General features: G+C 38.1%; 1 protein-coding gene across 6 annotated transcripts in view; it reads left to right on the forward strand.

Moving 5' to 3' along the window:
• Positions 1-21,281, forward strand: part of LOC126295317 (histone-lysine N-methyltransferase eggless-like) — a 337,334-nt gene that overhangs the window by 11,079 nt on the left and 304,974 nt on the right. For 4 of the 6 annotated variants that reach the window (XM_049987771.1, XM_049987774.1, XM_049987776.1 and 1 more), the window contains one exon: positions 12,711-12,966. The exons of the other annotated variants lie outside the window; for them this stretch is intronic. Coding sequence is in view for 3 of the 4 variants with exons in the window: in XM_049987774.1 (XP_049843731.1) it covers positions 12,916-12,966 (51 nt within the window). In the remaining variant the exon portion in view is untranslated. The remainder of the gene's footprint in view (positions 1-12,710; positions 12,967-21,281) is intronic. 6 annotated transcript variants of the gene reach the window in all.

Genomic DNA, 21,281 nt, shown 5'->3' on the forward strand with positions numbered 1-21,281 from the left:
TCTACCATTCCTAGACTGGCAAGGGAATTTGCTGTTCCAACAGGACAATGCACGTCCGCATGTATCCCGTGCCACCCAACGTGCTCTAGAAGGTGTAAGTCAACTACCCTTGCCAGCAAGATCTCCGGATCTGTCCCCCATTGAGCATGTTTGGGACTGGATGAAGCGTCATCTCACGCGGTCTGCACGTCCAGCACGAACGTTGGTCCAACTGAGGCGCCAGGTGGAAATGGCATGGCATTCCGTTCCACAGGACTACATCCAGCATCTCTACGATCGTCTCCATGGGAGAATAGCAGCCTGCATTGCTACGAAAGGTGGATATACACTGCACTAGTGCCGACATTGTGCATGCTCTGTTGCCTGTGTCTATGTGCCTGTGGTTCTGTCAGTGTGATCATGTGATGTATCTGACCCCAGGAATGTGTCAATAAAGTTTCCCCTTCCTGGGACAATGAATTCAGTGTTCTTAGTTCAATTTCCAGGAGTGTATTTTATGCGTACCTCCAGAATAAAACATTTATTTTTGCCAGCATATCGAGGTAAATTAAAGTCACCTCCAACTATTATCGTACGAGTCGGGTATGTGTTTGAAATCAAACTCAAGTTTTCTTTGAACCTTTTAGCAACTGTATCATCTGTATTGGGAGGTCATAAAAGGATCCAATTATTATTTTATACCGGCGGCAAACAATGACCTCTGCCCATATTAACTCACAGGAAGTATCTGCTTCAATTTCGTAACAAGTTAAATACTTCTTACAGCAACAAACGCACCACTGCCAACCATGTTTAGCCTATCCTTTTGGAACACCGTTAGGTTCTTCACAAAAATTTTGGCAGAGCTTATATACGGCTTTAGCCAGCTTTCAGTGCCTATAATAATTTGAACATCAGTGCATTCTATTAGCAGTTGGAACTCTGGTCCTTTACCAACACAGCTATGACAATTTACAACTGTTACACCAATGGTTCCTGTATCTACATTCTTCTTGTATTCAGCCAGCACCCTTTGTGACTGGAGCTCTTCTTGCGTTTTCCCGAGACCCTCCAATCTAAAAAAACCGCCCAGTCCATGCAACACATCCCCTGCTACCCGTGTAGCTGCCTCCTGCATATAGTGGACACCTGACCTATTCAGCGGAACCCAAAACCCAACCACCCTTTGGCGCAAGTCGAGGAATCTGCAGGTCGCAGAACCGTCTGAGCCTCTGATTCAGACCCTCCACTCAGCTCTGTACCAGAGGTCTGCAATCGGTCCTGTCGACTATGCTGCAAATGGTCAGCTCTGCTTTCATCCTGCAAGCAAGACAGGCAGCCTTTACCACTTCTGTTAGCAGCTTAAAACCAGAGAGAATCTCTTCTGATTCAAAGTGATACACATCATTGGTACTGACGTGAGCAACCACCTGCAGTTTGCTGCATCCTGTGCTCTTCATGGCATCCGGGAGGACCCTTTCCACATCTGGAATGACTTCATCCGGTATGCACACATAGCGCACATTGGTTTTCTTACCCTTCTTGTCAGCCAAGTCTCTAACGGGCCCCATAATGCACCTAATGTTGGAGCTCCCAACTGCCAATAATCCCACCCTCTGCGATTGCCCGGATCTTGCAGGCTGAGTGGTTTCCTCTGAAACAGGACAGGTTACAGTATCTGGCTCAGCGACTGTCAGCCACAGACAGCACCTGGAACTTGTTTGTCAGACTAACCGGGGAGGCCTTACGTGCGGCCACCAGGGAAGTCTTTCGCTGCATGCTTCACCCTGGGGCGGCCTCCCACTCGACCACAGGTGAGGAGTAACTGGGTTGGCCATCGGTGAGGACCAATCGGAGGATTCTGACATGCTGGATGTCCGTTGGATCCCCACAGCTGGCCCACAATGGTGGTGCCCGTCCACTGTAGCCTCAAGCTGTGTAACCAAAGCCATCATGGCATGAAGCTGAGAGCGAAGTGTCACCAACTCTACTCGCATCCGCACACTACAATCACAGTCCCTGTCCATACTAAAGTCTGTGGAAAACTAAACTATGCAGATAAAGGGGCTATCAGCACATACTCTAGACCCAATGGAACCGCATGAACTATGTATAGTAATACGCAGATATTTGAAAACCTAACTACCGAAGCACTTAGGTGAAACTAAATAATTTGCCCCTGATTAGGAACTTGTAATATGCCACAAAATCGGTTTACTTTCCAACGCAAATGAAAACATGACAACTGTGGCTGTTAGATATTAAATTTACATGCCAAATCTCAAGAAACTAAACTATTAAAGCACACAGATGATACAATAAAACTTGCCCCTGGTTAGGAACTCGTAAATGACACACAAGCGGTTACTTCCCTGTTGCTGCGTCTGTCTCGGTGGGCTACTGCTGCCTGACTAGATCATGTATTACTGTCCATGAAAAGTTCGTCAATGTGTCTGTTGAGACTATACTTTATTTGCTATTTATTGTCATGTTTTTATCATCTGCAAACAAAACAAACTTGGCATCTGGTAACATTAATGATGATAGAACATGGAGATATACAAGGAGGAGGAGCCTTGAGACACTACATGTTATCGGTTCCATGTTGGACATACCTGATAGCTTTATATGTCTGTCATTCCTATTGACACCCTTTGTTTTCTGTCAGAGATATAGGACTTGAACATTTCCTGCACACTAAATATTCTGATTTTCTTAAAAGAATATTGTGATGTACACAGTCAAATGATTTTCGCAGCTCACAATATGTACCAGTAGCCTGCAGTTTATTATTTAATAAATTAAGGGCATTCTTACTGTATGTGTAGATAGTCTTGTCTATATCGGTGCCCTTCTTTACAGTTCCAAACTGACTTTGACCATACATTATTTGTTGTCAGATAGTTAATGTTCCTGGTCATCAGTATAATGGTAAGACATATTTAGAAACCAATTATTAAACTGCAAACCATTTCCAGAAGCAGATGTGAACTCTGACCATAATTTGTTATGAAATACAGACTGAAGTTGAAGAAATGGCAGGAGATTAAGGAGATAGGAATAAGCTAAGAAATGCAGATTGAAGTTGAAGAAATGGCAGGAGATTAAGGAGATAGGAATAAGATAAGAAAGCAAAAAAGGCCTACACAGAGTATTTTGAGAGTTTCAATTGGAGCATTAGACTACAGCTTACTGAAATTGGTGAAAGAAATATAATAAAAGGTATATGAGACTTTGGGAGATGAAATAGTGAAGGTAGCAGAAGAAAAAGATAAGACCCAGCAGAAACATTTGAACAACATGGGAGAAGCTAACTGTATTCAATGAAAGGAGAAAATATAAAATGCACCAAAGTAAGGAGTAGAAGATAGCTGCTGCTGCATATAAGAATAGTAAAGAAACCTTCAGAGAAAAGAGAACACTTGAATTAACATAAAGAGCTCAGATGGCAAGCCAGTACTAAGAAAAGAGAGAAAGCTGAGAGGTTGAGAATTGTCTAGAAGGTGTATCTTGAAGTGCTCAAATTTTTTCAGAACTGGATATTTTTGTATATTTTGAATTTACTGATTTCTTATACATTTAAGTAATGCATACAAGTTGTTATCCAACATTTCTCTGTTTCAGTGTGTCTGTAACGTACTGTGTCCATACGGACACGTGGCACCATGGTACACATTGTAAATGTAATTCTTTGGCACTGAAATTCACTTACTGGTGTTGTTACTAAGCAGGTTTTAATGCAAAATGTGAACAATATAATTCTTATAAATCAGTTCATAAAAACAAACAAAAGTTACTGCACACTCTTGGATTTATTGATATGTGTGGTATACTTAAAATCATTCTAGACACAATCCTACATTTTATGCAAAGTGCTGACGACTTCTGCTTGCTGTACAAACTGACCCAACTTCTCTTTTTCTATTTTCTAGATGTAGTATTTTGTGACATATCTTACATCACTTGGAACACACAGTTAGATAGGACAGATAGGTCTGTCTGCTCCTTTTATGGGATTCATATATCTCTCTTTAGGTATACTAGTAAAACTTCTCTCGTGAATTCAAACTGAGTAGTCCTAGCTCCTGTTTCTTTCTTGGGCTCCCAGGCACCATGTACATATATGTCAATCAGCCAAGAAAGTAAAGCCCAGTATCATTTCTTTTTGGAATAATTATTATGCATGTGGCAATATTTTCACCTATCCTATCTGTTGTCCTCATGTTTATTATAAGCTGCAATAATCAGAGGATATTGTGCTTGAATTGTCTTCTTCTCTTTTGCAGAATCTTTTACAGATGATATCAGTTCCATTCCTTCATAGTTAGATGATGCAGGAACCACTGAATTTGCCATGCATTTTGTGACAATAATGTCATCATCCTAAGGAAGAGAAAATTCAAAATATCCACTCTGTTTTAACAAACTTTTGCTTTGAAGAAGTGGGGAAGATTTGGGAACTCACGTTTCCTCTAACTCAGCCTCTTCCTCCATAACATTCTTCTCTTAGGGAAGACAAACAGCAAATACTCTAAAGAGGTTGCCAAAAATGAAATGGAATGATACTTACTTTGCTTCCAATGTTAGATCATTATATCACCTGAATGGTTTGGGAAGTAGGCTTACCAAATTGTTCTTCATATGTTGCATTTGCATTTGGTGATTTTCCTTGACAAAAGAAAATACTTAAAAGATATCCAGAAGTAGTGATTAACACCGTGCTTTATCTACAAATAATACTGATTTGTCCCTGGTAAATTGCTCGCAAGAATGTCTTCTAAAATAATTTAATTATGTTTCATCATAAAACAGATGTTTCCGAGGAACAAAATCCTTATTATATTTGTCTCTTCCCCCGTCATCCTCAGCACCTAAATATAATTGCTTGATCCAGGCACACTATGTGAATTCTGTAAGCCTGCAGTCAAATCTGGTTGCAAAGATTCTGTGAGGCCTCTGTTATCATACAAAAGATTAAAAGAAACAAAATTGATTTTGATACTTTAAAAATAATCTCTTCATAAACAAAACTTTAATCTATGGATAACAATTTCTCTAAAATGATTCTCTCAATAAACATATTTAGCCTTACTGCAAACACTTTCACTCGAAGAAACGAAGAACTTTTCCATACAACAATACACACGTCATGTCAGTATGCTTCATTGCTATTGCCAGTTCACTACCTACAATACAGACTGTCACAAACACAGTGGTAATGGTAACAATGAAGTGTTAAAACAATGAAAGCAGAGTTGAAAACCACTCTGACAAGAATACATGATTGCCAATGTGAAAAATAACTTTTAGCTGACAACAATGAAAGAACTGAACTTTTAAAGACTTGTGTTCACATGGACAATGGGGAAGTTAAGGGATAAAGGAACTATTACACAATAGTATAGAGAGGGATGAGGAAATGAATGATGCAGAAGAGTTTGACTGAGTACTCAGAGATCCAAGTGAAAAAGGCATCCAGAATGTACAGCAGTCCCTCAGAATTATAAAGATCCTCGTGAGAAACAACCATGACAAAACTGTCCCACTTGGCAGATAAGGTATAGGAGAAAACTGAAATACAGTCAGACTTCAAGAATAATACCAGAGAAAGCAGGTGTTTAACAGCTGTCAGTATTACAGGAACATAAGTTTCATAAGACATTTTTATAAAATACTAACACGAGCTATATACAGAAGAATGGAATGAATGGGAAATGTGACCTTGGGAAATCATTGTGAGTTCTGTAGACATGTAGGAACAAGGAGGCTGTATTGATCTGTTAGAAAACAGATTGAAGAAAGACAAGCATGCATTTGTCTGGAGAAAGCTTTTGACAGTGTTGCGTGGAATATATTTATTGAAATTTTGAAATTATTGCAGATAAAATACAGGAAGCAGAAAGTTATTTACAACATAAACAAAATTGAATTTAAGAGACTTGTATGATTCGTAGTTTTCGAGAAGTGATTAATATTATTCCTGTATATAAAAAAGGGGATAAAGACAATGTAAATAACTAAAGACCCATCACAATTTCCTCCTGCATCTCTATAGTACTGGAAAAAGTGATGTATGAGAAACTTATGAAATTTATAAATAAAAACAGCATCCTATGTAATGAACAGCATGGATTCAGAAATAAGAGGTCAACGACAACTGCTGTCTGAGTGCATGAATTCTATCCTAAACCTGATGGGCAAAAAAAGGAAACAATAGGAGTCTTTATTGACTTGTCCAAAGCTTTTGACATGGTGGACCATAAAATTCTGTTATCAAAGCTAGAAAGATATGGTATTCGAAGTCTGTCCAACAAGTGGATCAGTTCATTCTTGACTAATGGTATGCAGGCAGTGTGCATCAAGCACACAAATATTGAACTAAAAACTGTATCTAATCACTTATCTGACTATAAACAAATTAAATGTGGTGTACACCAAGGATCAGTATTGAGACTCCTTCTGTTTCTTCTGTACATAAATAATCTAAGTTTAAACGTTGGTGCACACAAAACAATCATATTTGCAGATGACGCCATGATTCTACTAAAAGGAGATGACGGTGAACAGTTACAGCAGACAGTAAACACGGTCACAAAACAACTTAGCAGCTGGGCACAGAGAAATCTGCTTGTAATAAACAGTAAGAAAACCATTGCTCTAAAATTCCACAATGTTCCTAACAAGGACATGTTTATCCCATCAGTTTCTATCAATGACAAACCAGTTGGTAATAATACTGAAACCAAATTCTTAGGACTTTGGCTGCAGAGTAACATCAGATGGAATAAGCATATTGAATATCTCAATGCAGAACTGAGCAAAACCTGTTACCTTCTTTGTTCATTAAAATCATGCTGTAGTGAGAAAATGGTATTGAATGCATATCATTCGTACTTTCATTCTCGTCTTAGATATGGGGTCACCTTCTGGGGGAAACTAAAACAGCTAATAGCACTTTTAAACTAAAGAAAAGGGCCACTAGAATCTTGTTTGAGTGCAAGCTTAGAGACTCGTGTAAACCCCTGTTTAAGAAATCTGGTTTTCCTCCATTACCATTTGTATACATTTTGGAAACCCTTTTGTTCTTTAAATTAAATGTAATAGGCAAGGACTGGAGACTGCAAAAAAACTGTGGTGTACATGATCACTTTACCAGACAAAACAGAAACTTACATATGACTCAAATCAGCACAGCACTGTGCCAAAAAGGTGCTTGTCACATGGGAGTTAAGCTTTATAACAAACTTCCTTTGGAAAATCTCTAAAGTCATATTTACAGCATCGCTGCTTTTACTCCATTGAAGAATATTTAAATTTATGAAATGTGTTATATAAATACTTACGTGTAAAGTGTATTATTGTAACCTTAAATATGTATGCCTTGAAATGACTTTCATTCTGTATATTTATAACTTGACTTGTCCAATGTCTTAAGCATAAGCTGCTGTGTAGACAACAGGACCAATAAAAAATACAATGCAATACAGATTGTAGCCTTTCCCCACATTATCCACTCTTTATGCAGAGAAATCGTTAAAGGAAATTGGGAAAGGGAATTGAAATTCAGGGAGAAGAAATACAAAAATGAGGTTCGCAGATGGCGTATTTCTGACAGAGGTGTCAAAGTATTTCAAAGACCATTTGAAGGAATGGGCAATCTGTTGAAAGTAAGTTATAATTTAAATGTGAACAGGGCTGAAATATAGCTAATACAGTGTAGTCAAATAAATTTCACTGATATTGGGGAATGGGATTAAAAATGACTAAGAGTATTAGACAGGTTTTACTATTTCAGCAACAAAATAACATGCAGTGGCTGAAACAGTGATGATTGGAGACAATGGGAAGAACTTTTACAAAAAGAGAGGGACTTGTTAACACTGAATGTAAATTTTAGTCTTGGGAAGACAGTTCAGAAAGTATGAGAGTGGAATGTAGTCCTCTATGGAAGTAAAACCAAAAGATAAGCACTAAAGACAGGAAGAGAATTACCTTTGAAATGTCGTGCTACCAGAGAAGGCTAAAGAGTTCAGGAGTTGTTTGGATAACTGCTTCAGTAAGCAAATAAGGGAGAAGAGAAGTTTATGGCACAAGTGTTGCACCAACAGTTTTGATTTCACTAGGCTGCTTGGTTGTGGTCCTGATGACATGTAATGCCATTGGAACTGGTACCAAGCCCATAACTGTGTAACACTATGGGCAACCCCTGTCTTGGTTCACAGATCCCTTTCTATTGTGGGGCAGGGGGATATTGTGGTACTAAGGCATCTGTAACATTATTGGGGGAGAGGTTAGTTATAGGAAGGGAAGAAAACATAATTCTGTAGAAATACCAATCGAACGTAGTACATACAAGGTGAGTTAGGAGAAAATGCCCATGCTTTGATGGATAAGTATTCTGAACAGAAAACTTCATATGGACATATCCCCTATTCCAAATGGTTTCTGAGATAGAACACATTAAATATGCAGTATTTATTTTCTGTATTATTTGAACATTGTCATTTTTGCAGTGCAGTGCAGTGCAGTAGTGTAGAGGAAGCTGAGATGAACAATTTGGTGTGGGACTCTTGTGGTCTGTCAAGTTGGGTAAACTGCCTCATATTAATTGAAAAAAAGTGGCTGTGTGTGTGTGTGTGTGTGTGTGTGTGTGTGTGTGTGTGTTTTTTTTGAGATTTTCAGTATTTTCATGCTCTCTTTATGCAAACTATCAGTCCTAGAGAAAAAATGTAGACTTTTATTGCAGGAAATTTAATATGATTTAACTTCATACTGTGATGTGTGTTCCCTGGAGGTTACTGTGTTCCCTGGAGGTTGCAGTTTTTGAGTTATTCAGAAAAAGTGCAAAAGTTATATAAATGTTTTTTGTCTTGGAAGCTATTTGGAATAGGAAGTATGTCCATATGAAGTTTTTTTGTTAATAATCACCACCACCCCTAAAGGAATATCTTTCCTCTTGACTCACCCTGTACATGACAATCTTTTAAGTACTGTTGATTGATTTTAGGTCACGTTATTTCCACTAAGGGCAAATTTGTTGCTTGCTCAAGAGTGATTTTGCCTAAAAATATATTTATGATTGCACCTGTATAGGGTACTTTAAATATTGCTTATAAATAAGTTTTGTGTTGAATTTGTATGAATGTGTTAAAAATTGGATTTCATTATATTTATACTCAATTCATACCTTAAAAACCATGTAGGCTAACTTCTTGGCTCTGTATTTTGTGGGGTGTAATGAGTGGCATGGGCAAAGTCTCTTGATTTTGTTGTGATGGCGGATGAAACATGACTGATCTAGACAGTGGGTTAGTATGTTGAGCACCTGTGAAAAACTCGTGTTTATGTTGTTTTAGGAATGACGTAGGATGTCCCTGACAGATCTCAAATCTGTGAATAGTAACAAAAACACTGTGAAGAGAGAGATAAAGGATTTGTGCAGCTATTCAAGTCAGGGTTAAAGTGCTCTTATGGTGTCACCAACTCTTCCCATGCATGTTGATGTTGGCAGTTCCTTTCCATAGAACACATACAATCAGATGATAGTATACTGTAGCCAATGAAAATCACTGAATCTAATGAGTTGTTTTGGTAAATGGCATGAATTCATTTCTTTTGTTTCCTTGACTCATGTAGTACGTGATTTACAGTTATTGACCTGGCTATTATGGTTTGTACAGTGAGTTTCCAAGTTTCATATGTACTACTTATATTGTATGTTGTTCAGAAAATGACAAGATTTCAAAGATACTGTTTTATATTTCCTTGTTATAACCTGGTTCAGTTGCCAAAGACATCAAACTTGCTAAAGGATAACTGGCTGTGGTAATGAACTGATATGTAGTGTAACCTGAGGTCTAGGTTAGGTTGAACTGTTAAAGTGCAGTTGTGAGTTGGCAAAGTTTACGGAACATTCTATTGTATGTGACAATATTGTGCACAATATATACCATTATGCCACCACATAATTTCATACACCCTGCATCATTGATGACATTTATCAAACACCATTTTCTTATGTTTCTGCCATCTTGTCTAATCATTAATCATCTTGACTGCAGTTACCAACTGGAGCATGCAATGCAAACCCTGCTGACACTGTAAAAGCACTTTTACTCAAATGAGAACAGTCAAAGGAGGCATTTTTGTTGCCTGATAGTGATAGTGCAGTAGGAATGCCTGGGTGGAAAAAAATTTCATCCAGCAAGAACGTACATAATGATAAGTACATAGGTTAAAGGGAATTTGCAATAAACATCTATGCAGAAGACTTGAAAAATTTGATATCCTGTTATGAAAGGTTTGGGGCAAAATAGTGATTTGAAGTGAAATGATGAGCTTAGAAAGGATACAGAAGATTAAAATGATATTACACCTGTCTCATCCTCTCATGTTTGATAAATGTGGAAGTGAAGTGCCACAGTTTATTAAATTTTGTGCTATGTGTTTTATATATAGGGCTGCTGTGGTTCTTAGGACACATGTTGTCTGCTGCTTCTCTTGCCTTTGTAATCATGAAATGAAATTCTGTAATCATCAAATGCAATAAGTCTTGCAATGTCATGCATCCATGTATGTGATTTTTTTCTAGAGCTGGAGAATGGGCCCCATAAGCAGCAAGTGAAAAGCAGTGTTTTTGCTTGTGTGGGGATTAATAAAAGAAAACATTATCTATTGTGGGCTTTATAGTGCTTTATTAAAATCCAATTTTGGCAGTGACTTATTATCAAGCACCTGAAATAAATCAACGTGGAAGAGCATCACATGTCTGCACAATTCGTCACTTATAAATAAAGCACTCCATAACTCACATTAACACAACCTACTATGTCACGTATTACATGTCATGCTCATCAAATTCTTTTTAATCACTTACATGAAATCTGCAGTTGTACTCAATCGTAATGTACTCTTAAGTGCAATAGCCTGACAACTAAAGCAGGTGTTATGGTGTTGTCAAAGATGCACTTACTTCCAAACGTTGTAAACTTATTAATAGCTATGTGTAAATACATTCCATTTCCGGTTGGTGTGCCAGACATAGTTGAAGTATTGTGTACTAGGTAATCGGTGACCAAAGGTTATTTAAGGGTACATATATTCTTTGCAATACATTAAAATTACATGTGAAAGTATAAATATCATGACATATTGATAGAGAAAGAACCTATTTATTTCTGGTTTGCCAGATTTAACAAAAATATTGTGGCGTAGGTCATCAGTGACTTCAGGTTACATACAGATACATGGAGACCAGATTATTGACATATTGTACTGATGAATGATTCTTAAAAATACAAAATTCAAACATATTTTAAGTTTAAATTATCTGTGATAGATCTGTGGGATCAGATGACAATTTATAGAAAAGGAATCTGCAACTATGGGTCTGCCTTTCAATACACCAAGATGAGTAGGATGCGGTAATAGGAATCAATAAGATATAGGTCTACGAGTACACAAGTCCATTGCAATAATGTTGCACAGAAAAATGAGACAACATCCTTCTCAAAACCACATACATGTATCTTACATTAAGCAAAATGCACAGCTCAAACCACATTATGCAAAGAAAAATGATGGAACCAAGTGGAAACATCTGGAAAATACAGGTAAAAATAATTACAAGACGTATCAGTTAAAGCGTGGGCTTCTACTCCCCCCCCCCCCCCCCCCCCTCCTCTTCCCTTTTCCCCCATAGGTTACATTAATATATTACGAAACCACAGAATCCTCGTACAGAAGCCAAATTGTAGTAAATACATTTTTATCTGTGCACCTTGTATTTTTCAAAATGGATAAATAGCAACAGTAGATGTAGAAAGAGAAAGTCCACAAAAATACTCATTACTGGACACACACAGCTGTCAAATATACAACCTGAAAACATGTATATGAGTTATATATGTAGCAAAGTACATGGTAACAATACATTATTTCAAGAAGAATGTAATTACCTTACATTCTTCTTGAAATAATGTCTTTTAGACAATATGGGTCATAGGTACTTAATGGCAATACCCCCTTTCCCTTACTGTCAACCTAACCCAATTGCTTTAACAGAAAACAAAGAGCTTGAAATGTTATTTGGTTTTGTGCACAAAAAGAAACATGAGAGATGGAGTTAGCAACATATGAAACAAAAAACAGCACAGTGGAAACAACAAAATGTGGTGACAACAGTGCCTGTGTACATTGTGTTGTATGATAAGGTTGGTATTGACACAAAACAAGTGAATATCAGTCCACAGTCCTACACCGTCTTACTACTTTTGTCAATTCTGGTATTTCCAAGAGCCACCATTCTGAATTCTCTCTTTGAGTGTATGAATAGTAGTTTTCAGTGACATGTAATTGTGTGTTTAATTTTATCGAGTGAAGGCCTTTGTCAATAGAAAGTTCATCTTCACTGAAAGAAAAGAAATTCTTCTGATCAGAGTTTTTGTGACTTAGAATGCTGATTATTATTTATTGCCTTTTTTCTTGTAATTATTGTAGTTCTAGAACTTTTGTTTATTCAGATACAAGTGCATCTAATTGTTATGCAGCTGCAAGGAACTGGCAAATGGTGAATGTTGTATATATAAACATTCTGTAAACGTAATCCCAAACTTTGTCACTGATTATCAGCTAATGTGCTCAGTACCACAATGTATATATGTGACTGTGATACTGCATATAAGTAAATATTAGCTATTTAGAGTACAGGCATATTTTTAATTTGTTGGCAGATAACAATCCAGACAGTTAAGCAGAGTGAAGGTAGTACTTCCAAGACCTTGAATGCACAAGTAGGGATGATGACACATGATCCAGAGTGCACTGAAATGCACATGCCCAGTTTGGAGAACTTCTGCAGTGTATGAAATTAAAGTTTGTTCCAGTTGTGAATATGGATGCTGGACATGTCATCCTTGAATTTGAACGAAGTCGTTGATGTCATTCCCGGACATGGAACATTGCTATCTCACAATGCCATGTGGAGTGGTTAGTGTCAATGATTGCATCGTTGTTCTGTTTCATTAATCTTGATGTTGTTGTAACTCCATCATTTATGGGTGAACATGTAGTTGTCTAAGATGTTGGAAAAGGAAACAGCTAGTGGGAAATTTGAAGAAAGCACTGTACAACTTTCTTTGTTCAATAGGATTATATCTTCAGAGGCTTATAAAAATTTAGTGTTTTTCTTTTCTGATTTTTTTTTCTGGAATTATATTCATTGATCATAACCATTATATAAAGATGACTATTGATAACTATTAATGTTGAGCAAATAAGCACTGGCTGTGATACACATTGACTTGTTTCTCATGTGGAGAAATGTGTCCTATATGGCATTTTAGGAATTTTCTGTCAAGCTGAAGTGTGATGCAAAACATTTTACTTTCTGATCTTTCACACATAAGGACAGAAATGTTCATGATTTCTTGATTTTGTTATGTAGGCTCAAAAAAGCACAGAAAGGATGATTCTTTTTGTGTACAAAGAAATATGTCATTTTGCTGGAAAACAAAAATTTATTGGAAGTCTTTGCATACTGCAGAGGCCTGCATCTGGCCTAACCATGGAATGGTGGTCTTTCGTGCACTTCATATTGTAGAAAGTGTGACTTTTAACACTTGCATCACAATGATAAAAACAGAATGGTGTGACTTACCAAACAAAAGGGCTGGCAGGTCGATAGACACACAAACATACACACACAAAATTCAACCAGTGGTTGCTTCTTCAGGAAAGAGGGAAGGAGAGGGAAAGACAAAAGGATGTGGGTTTTAAGGGAGAGGGTAAGGAGTCATTCCAATCCCGAGAGCAGAAAGACTTACCTTAGGGGGGAAAAAAGGACAGGTATACACTCGCGCACTCGTACACACACACACACACACACACACACACACACACACACACACACACACACACACACATTTTTTTCTGTCAGCTTGTGTGTGTGTGTGTGTGTGTGTGTGTGTGTGTGTGTGTGTGTGTGTGTGTGTGTGTGGGCGCGCGCGCGCCAGTGTATATCTGTCCTTTTTTCCCCCTAAGGTAAGTCTTTCCACTCTCGGGATTGGAATGACTCCTTACTCTCTTCCTTAAAATCCACATCCTTTCATCTTTCCCTCTCTTTCCCTCTTTCCTGATGAAGCAATCGCTTGTTGTGAAAGCTTGAATTTTGTGTGTATGTTTGTGTGTCTATCGACCTTCTTCAGGAAAGAGGGAAGGAGAGGGAAAGACAAAAGGATGTGGGTCATTTAGAGGCCAAGCATGTTGGTGGCTAGTTAGATGCATCTTTTTATGGTAAGCTATCTCTAACAGTGCTGCCATACAACATATGACTCATTAATTTTGCACTGGGAAGGCAGCCTATTTGACATGTGTGTTATGTTTTGTCTCTGATGACTGGTAGTGCAGTTGACTTCTTATGACTTCAGTGTCATTTGTATATATCTTTTAATTCTTTGACTTGAAGTATAGCATTGTGATTTTGACTGCTTATCCACGTTTACATTGTAAAATGTCTTCATAGCTGAAACTGTTCAGTAATACAAATGAAAACACAGTGAAAAGAAATTTACCCCATTCAGTAACAATTAGTGTGGAAAAAAGTTATTAAAATGATTAAAAGGCTGCCCATCTGCCATAACCAGATGATGTGCAAAAATATCAAAATGTAAAATTTTTTGCTGTAATCCCATGTAGTCGAATTACACATGATTCTTAATTGTAGCCAAGAGGTTGTGTTATACAAGAATCGGCAGAGCATTGAAATGTTGAACATTAGAAATTATGAGAGATGATGATTAATATTATTTATTAGTTGGAGCTTTCCTAAATACAGGCAGGAAAGATGGTAGAAAGCTGGAAAATAAAGTTCATTCTTGAGGAATGGTGAGCACTGATGGGATTGGTAATTGTTGAGATATAACATTTGACAGTGACAACAGCTGTGGAAGCATACATTTACATTTAGCCACTGGGATGTTTGTGCTGTCCAGCTGTTGCAAGCTTGTTCAGTGATGCAGAACTCTACCTGATTCAACACACACATTTTGTTATTTACTAATGTGAATGTAATGAGTTCTCTCTTCCAGACTGAAAACATCCCTAATCAAACAGATGTATCCTTTGGGAGACCTAAGGTGCTACCAGATAAATGCTATTTGGAGGATAGACAGAGAATAAGAAGACTTAAAATACAGTGGACATTAAGAGAGAGATTTATAACATTACAAACTATACAAAAATGAAGTGAAGTTCAACGGTAGTTACCAAAGTGCTTCTGAGCACATGATGCATGACTCCTGCAGAAAGTAATTAAAACATGCAGGGGTGTTGGGACTGTATGTTTTAAACTTTGGTAATATGTTGCCTTGTCATTACAAGGAACATATGCTCTCTGTTACCCCAGAAATATGATTCACTCCTTTGCTAATTCCATTACTGAGCAGAAATCTAAGCAGGACAATGAGTTAATATGTTTCAATTGTCAGTGCCCTGAGGATGTCATGCAGTGCTGTAAAGAAGAAATAAGTATGTTCAACAATGGTGCTGCAAGATGGCAAACAGCAATGCAATTTTATACACACTAAACAACTGTAGATAATACTGACATGCAGAAAGGAAGCCATTGCCACAATTGATGGAGATCATTCTCCAATGAACTACGGTCTTATGTCACCTCACAGAAGTTCCTGGTGCTCATCAAGTCTTCAAAACCAGGAAAAATGAATGAGGTGACCATATATCAAGGTGAGGTTACCACGTATGAAAACCTCCATGGAAGACAGTTGCCAATACACTAAGAATCGCATCAAAGACATCATCGATAACTGACTTGCCCAGGTACTAGTTGCTTCTGGAACAATTTCTGAAACATTGATTTCAAAGACCATCATGCTGAAGGCTGCAAATGAGAAATATGTCCAGCATAGGGGAAAATGCATTGTGAAAATAGAAATTCTTCCAGTCCATCTGTGGCATGAATCAGCAAACCAGTGTTTAATAGTATTAATTAAAAACAGTCTTGGTTGCAATTTTAGTTTTATTTATTTATCAACTACGCGTTTCAACTTATTTAGGCATCTTCAAGCTGATCTACATAGAAAACAGAGAACAAATACATCTATTTAAGGATTGTGATCATGTTGTGCAGACTTGGATAACCTAAAAGCATGTATAAACAGATCAAATACCTTAATTTGGTATTTCTTAGGACGATTCTTTAGACAGTGTAGCTAAAGGGCATCGTCAAGTACATCAGGCCAAAATCACCTTTGTTACCCTCAGTAAATAGTAGAAATATAAGACAGTAAAAATGGATAAGAGACTTGACCAATGATTGCACACTCAGAATGCAATCATATTGCCTTATGATAAGGCCTTACCTCTCGAGATGGACGTGAGTGACTCAAAGACCTGCGTAAGGTGTCCACATTCACAGGAGCAAATAATAGAATAAGATTCGGCGTAAGTAGTTAGCATAATGCACCACAATGTCGTGTGCTAGTACTGACATCTGATACAGAATCACCTCATCAGATGGCACTGCCACGCAGATGCTGGTAAGAATGAGAGATTGTAAACCGGATATACATTGCCACTAAAAACTTTATAACTATAATGCCTTTTTATAAAGGCCTTTTTAGAAGTTATGAAATCAGTGTTATTAATGTAATCCTGCGGCTGTCACATTTCTGCCTAAATATGAGCTGTTTTCCTCTCTGGCCCTACGTTGTGTTGTAAGCCAAGCCCTAGGAGTTTTTTTGACTAGAAAATGATATTGCGAGTTTGTCACTTCAAATGTCGACATATCTTACACATTTTAATGTAAGTATAAAATAGAAATGGAAAAAAAGTTAACCAGCATTATGTCTTCCTCCCACAGTGTTGTGTATCTTTCAAATGTAATAAGTTTACTTTGGTATGTTTATAAAAAGATTTTTCTAGGTAGTTAGAAGTTCTTGCTCTGTGTGACACAGTATTGGTTGTTATAGTTGGGCCTCTTCATCTGAAGTTATGGTCCTGTGTTAGTAATGTTCTCATTCTAATGATATATGATATGTAATGCACTGTATCTGTGTATTATTTTATACATCCTGGTATTATATTTTAAATTTACCACCTTCTTTTGTTTTTACTCTGTCATAATTTTTGGATAAATTAATGCACAGGTGCTGCTTGTAGTAATTCTATCGTATTAATGTTTTATGTGCATTATATTTATAAAATTTTTAGTGGCAACATATATCCAGTTTACCAACTCTCTCTCGTACCAGCAGCTGCATGGCAATGCCATCTGATCAGGTGATTCTGTATTAGGCGTCAGTACTAGCACACAACACTGTGGTGCATTATGCTAACTACTTAAGCCTCATCTTATTCTATTATTTGCTCCTGTGAATATGGACTCCTTATGCAGGTCTTTGAGTCACTCACGTCCATCTCGAAAGGTAAGGCCTTATCATAAGGCAATATGATTGTATTCTGAGTGTTCGATCATTGGTCAATTCTCTTATCCATTTGGTTTCCCTAAATCACTTCAGGCAAATGCCGGGATGGTTCCTCTGAAAGGGCATGGCTGACTTCCTTCCCCATCCTTCCCTAATCCGATGAGACCGATGACCACGCTCTCTGGTCTCCTTCCCCGAACAACCAACCAACCAATCTTATCCATCTTTACTATCTTATATTTCTACTATTTACTGAGGTTAACAAAGGCGATGTTGACCTGATGTACTCTATGATGCCCTTTAGCTACACTGTCTAAAGGATCGTCCTAAGAAATACCAAATTAAGGTATTTGCTCTTTCAGTATTTGATCTGTTTTTACATGCTTTTAGGTTTCTAAGTCTGCACAACATGATCGCGATCGTTAGTAGATGTATTTGTTCTGTTTTCTGTGTAGATCTTCCTGAAGATGCCTAAATAAGTAGAAATATATTAAAAACAAAGATTCCAAGACTTACCAAGCGGGAAAGCGCCGGCAGACAGGCACATGAACAAAACACACAAACACACACACACAGAATTACGAGCTTTCGCAACTGGCAGTTGCTTCGTCAGGAAAGAGGGAAGGAGAGGGAAAAATGAAAGGATGTGGGTTTTAAGGGAGAGGGTAAGGAGTCATTCCAATCCCGGGAGCGGAAAGACTTCCCTTAGGGGAAAAAAAGGACAGGTGTACTCTCGCGCACACACACACACACATATCCATCCGCACATAGACTGTTATCAAGTAATACTATTGTGAAAATAACTGTCAGTGACAGAACAAATAATTTGATTTGATGTTTACCGGTAACAGTCATAATGGTATACATGGTGGGACTCCTTTACGACATAAGTACTTATGGTCTTTAGAAGATGGAACACCGTATCAATAACTCTGCTGATAGTTCATGCAACAGCAATTGTTTAGGTTTGACTGTCTACCATTAAGAATCCATTTATCACACAGTTATCAGCAAGGTATGTTCCTGTCAATAATCTTGATGCTGAATTAAACTATGAAGTCCTAACTGGGTGATAAAAGCTATTGAGCCTCACAAAGAGCTGCAACTACCAGTTTTGTATGTGGACCACTTTATAGTTCATACATGATGTTTGTGCTATATTAAGTCACTAGAGGTCACTCGGCCTGTTAAAATGATAGTAGATGTGTGTACAGCATGCCAGCTGTGGCCCCTGTTGGAACTAATGGCTGCATGGATTGGAACACAGGCTCCACCAGCCATGTGTATTACTAATTGTGTTATAGCTTGTTTTCCATGTGTGTATACTATTGGAGCAATAATTTAGTGTTCTTAGGTTAGAACGCTTCTTTGATTATGAGTACAGAATTTGACTCCACGTGTTCCACTTCATAGTTTGGTCCTTTGAGTTTAGTTTCCATGTATGCAGTGCTCAACTTGACTAAAATCAGTTGCATATGTTTGCTATTTCCAGTTTAACAACTACACTGGCATACCTTGCTGCCCCACCAACAGCATATCCACTGCTGTTCCCTACATACAATGAGGCAGCAGAAGACTGGGATGCTTACAAAAATATCCAGCAGCAACATTTCCAGGCATTTGGGTTAACATATGTAAACTTGTGCAAGGCTCTTTCTTTTATGGGTTTCACCTTAAATGTATCAGTTGTCAGCTCACCCCCTTACAAGCACCTTTAAGTCTTTCTTTGGATCAGATGTGCGAGTTGCTTTCTACCTATCACTGTAAACATACTGACATTACTACTGCTTGTGTGAAGTTTTTTTTTCCTACCAAAAGTGGCCAGAACAGTCATACAGAGCATGAGCAGCAGAACTACATGGACTGAGCCATCATAATTTTGTGACAAATGTGCATAAGGAATCCCAAGCAGATCAGATGGTTTGTAATGCAATCATATATTTTGCTCCTGATAGGGAAGTTCAAGAGTGAGCTCCACAATGTGAAAGTTCTTTGATTACAGAAGTATTATGCATGGCTCAGTCATTTGAAATTTCACAGGCTATAGGTAGTCAGGTAGAGGCCTGAGCTGGAGTTTCAGAAATCAGTTCCTCTTATCCTTCCCAGCCTTCAGTCAGTTTGCAGGGGAACATAGTTACTACTGTATTGCAGCAGTCCAGCAGATGTCTCTATCATATAGGTAACCTTTGTTTGCATTTACAACAGTCTGCGTCACAACAGCACCAGCCCCGTGCTTTGTTGTCTTCGAGCTGATTCTGCTTCATTTGACATGAATGGATCGGGTGCCCTAAGCACTGGGAAACGTGTAATAGGTGCCATAAGACACGACACATTGCTTCTGAATGTAACTCCTTTCCAAACCTGAGTGAGGATGAAATGAACATCTTTGTGAATAGTGTGTCAGCAGTGAGAGTCTCTCAAAGTGTGTTAAACAAAACATTGAGAATGCAGGTGGACACAGGTGCAGCAGCAGCAGCAGCATCAGCATTGGTGAATTCTCAGATTTATGTGGATTCGGGTTCTCCTCATCTGCCTCCAGCGTCATGGAAGCTGGTGAGCTATAACAACAGATTCCCATTCTTGGACGGTTTTCTGCACCTGTGACTTTCAAGGCTGTGGTTCAGGACAATGCTTACACTGAAAATCTGTTTGGTTTGGGCACTTTTAAACAGTTGGGATTCTCAATCAATGATAAAGTCCATTTGGTTTCTGGTCAAGTTCCATATCAACAGTTAGATGCTCTTTGTGCTGAATTTTCCTTTCTAATTTTCTTTAGGACGGGATTGTGCAACAGAATTTCAGGCTCATATTACGATAAACCAGTTTGCCTGCTCCCATTCTTTCTTGGCCCGTCCAGTAGCGGTAACCTTACGGGAGCAAGTAAAACCAAAATTAGATTGTCTTCAGTCCCCCTAAGTTATTCAACCTTTTTCTTCCAGTGCATAGTCAGCACCACTGATGATAGTCAAAACAGCTACCAGTAAATTATGCCTCTGTGACAATTTAAAAAAAAATCTATTAATTTGTAGCCAATCATTGATACCTATCCTTTGCCACCCCCTGATGAGCTCTCCAGAATTATTGGGGGAGGGCATTATTTTTCAGAGATTGACTTGACAACAGTATATTTATAGCTGCTGCTTAACGAGGAATCTAATCACCTTCTAGTTATCAATACCCCATTCGGGCTTTATCAGTACCAGCGTTTGCATTTTGGTGTGACAAACACTGTTTGTATCAGTTCCATGGTGCATCTACTATTTAGGTGGCATAGTAATATCTACTGCCTCTACAGAGGAACATTTGTGGAACCTTCATGTTCTGTTTTTCATTTTACAGTCTGCAGCATTGAAGTGCAATTTGGACAGGACACAGTTTTTTCCAACAATCCATTATTTATTAGGGTTTGATGTGTTGTGTGCTGGGATTAAACCATTGTGCCAGCATGTTGATGCTATTGCCACACCGAACATCTGTCAGGGGTAACAGGCATTTTCAGAAAAATTGCCTACTACCACAAATTCACACCAGATGCTGCTACTGTGGCACAGCTACTTCGTGCATTATTATGTAAAGATGTTCCTTTCCATAACACAAACATAAATGAAGCCAAGACAGATTACTTTATTATGACGCGTGGTTGAGGTCAGACTATAGATCATCTTTAATTACTGCAAGTGGAAGATTAGTCCTACAAAAGAGTGCATGAATTTAAATACCCAGCGACACTTTTCACAGAGAACTTGTCGTGTGAAGCAGAGATCAATGCCAGAATACAAAGTAGAAAACCAATCTTACCACGGCCTGGTACAACTGCTTCTGTCTAGATATCTCTCCAGACAGTTCGAGTCGACCATA

This window comes from Schistocerca gregaria, chromosome 11 (assembly GCF_023897955.1).
Source record: "Schistocerca gregaria isolate iqSchGreg1 chromosome 11, iqSchGreg1.2, whole genome shotgun sequence".
Lineage (NCBI taxonomy): Eukaryota > Metazoa > Arthropoda > Insecta > Orthoptera > Acrididae > Schistocerca > Schistocerca gregaria.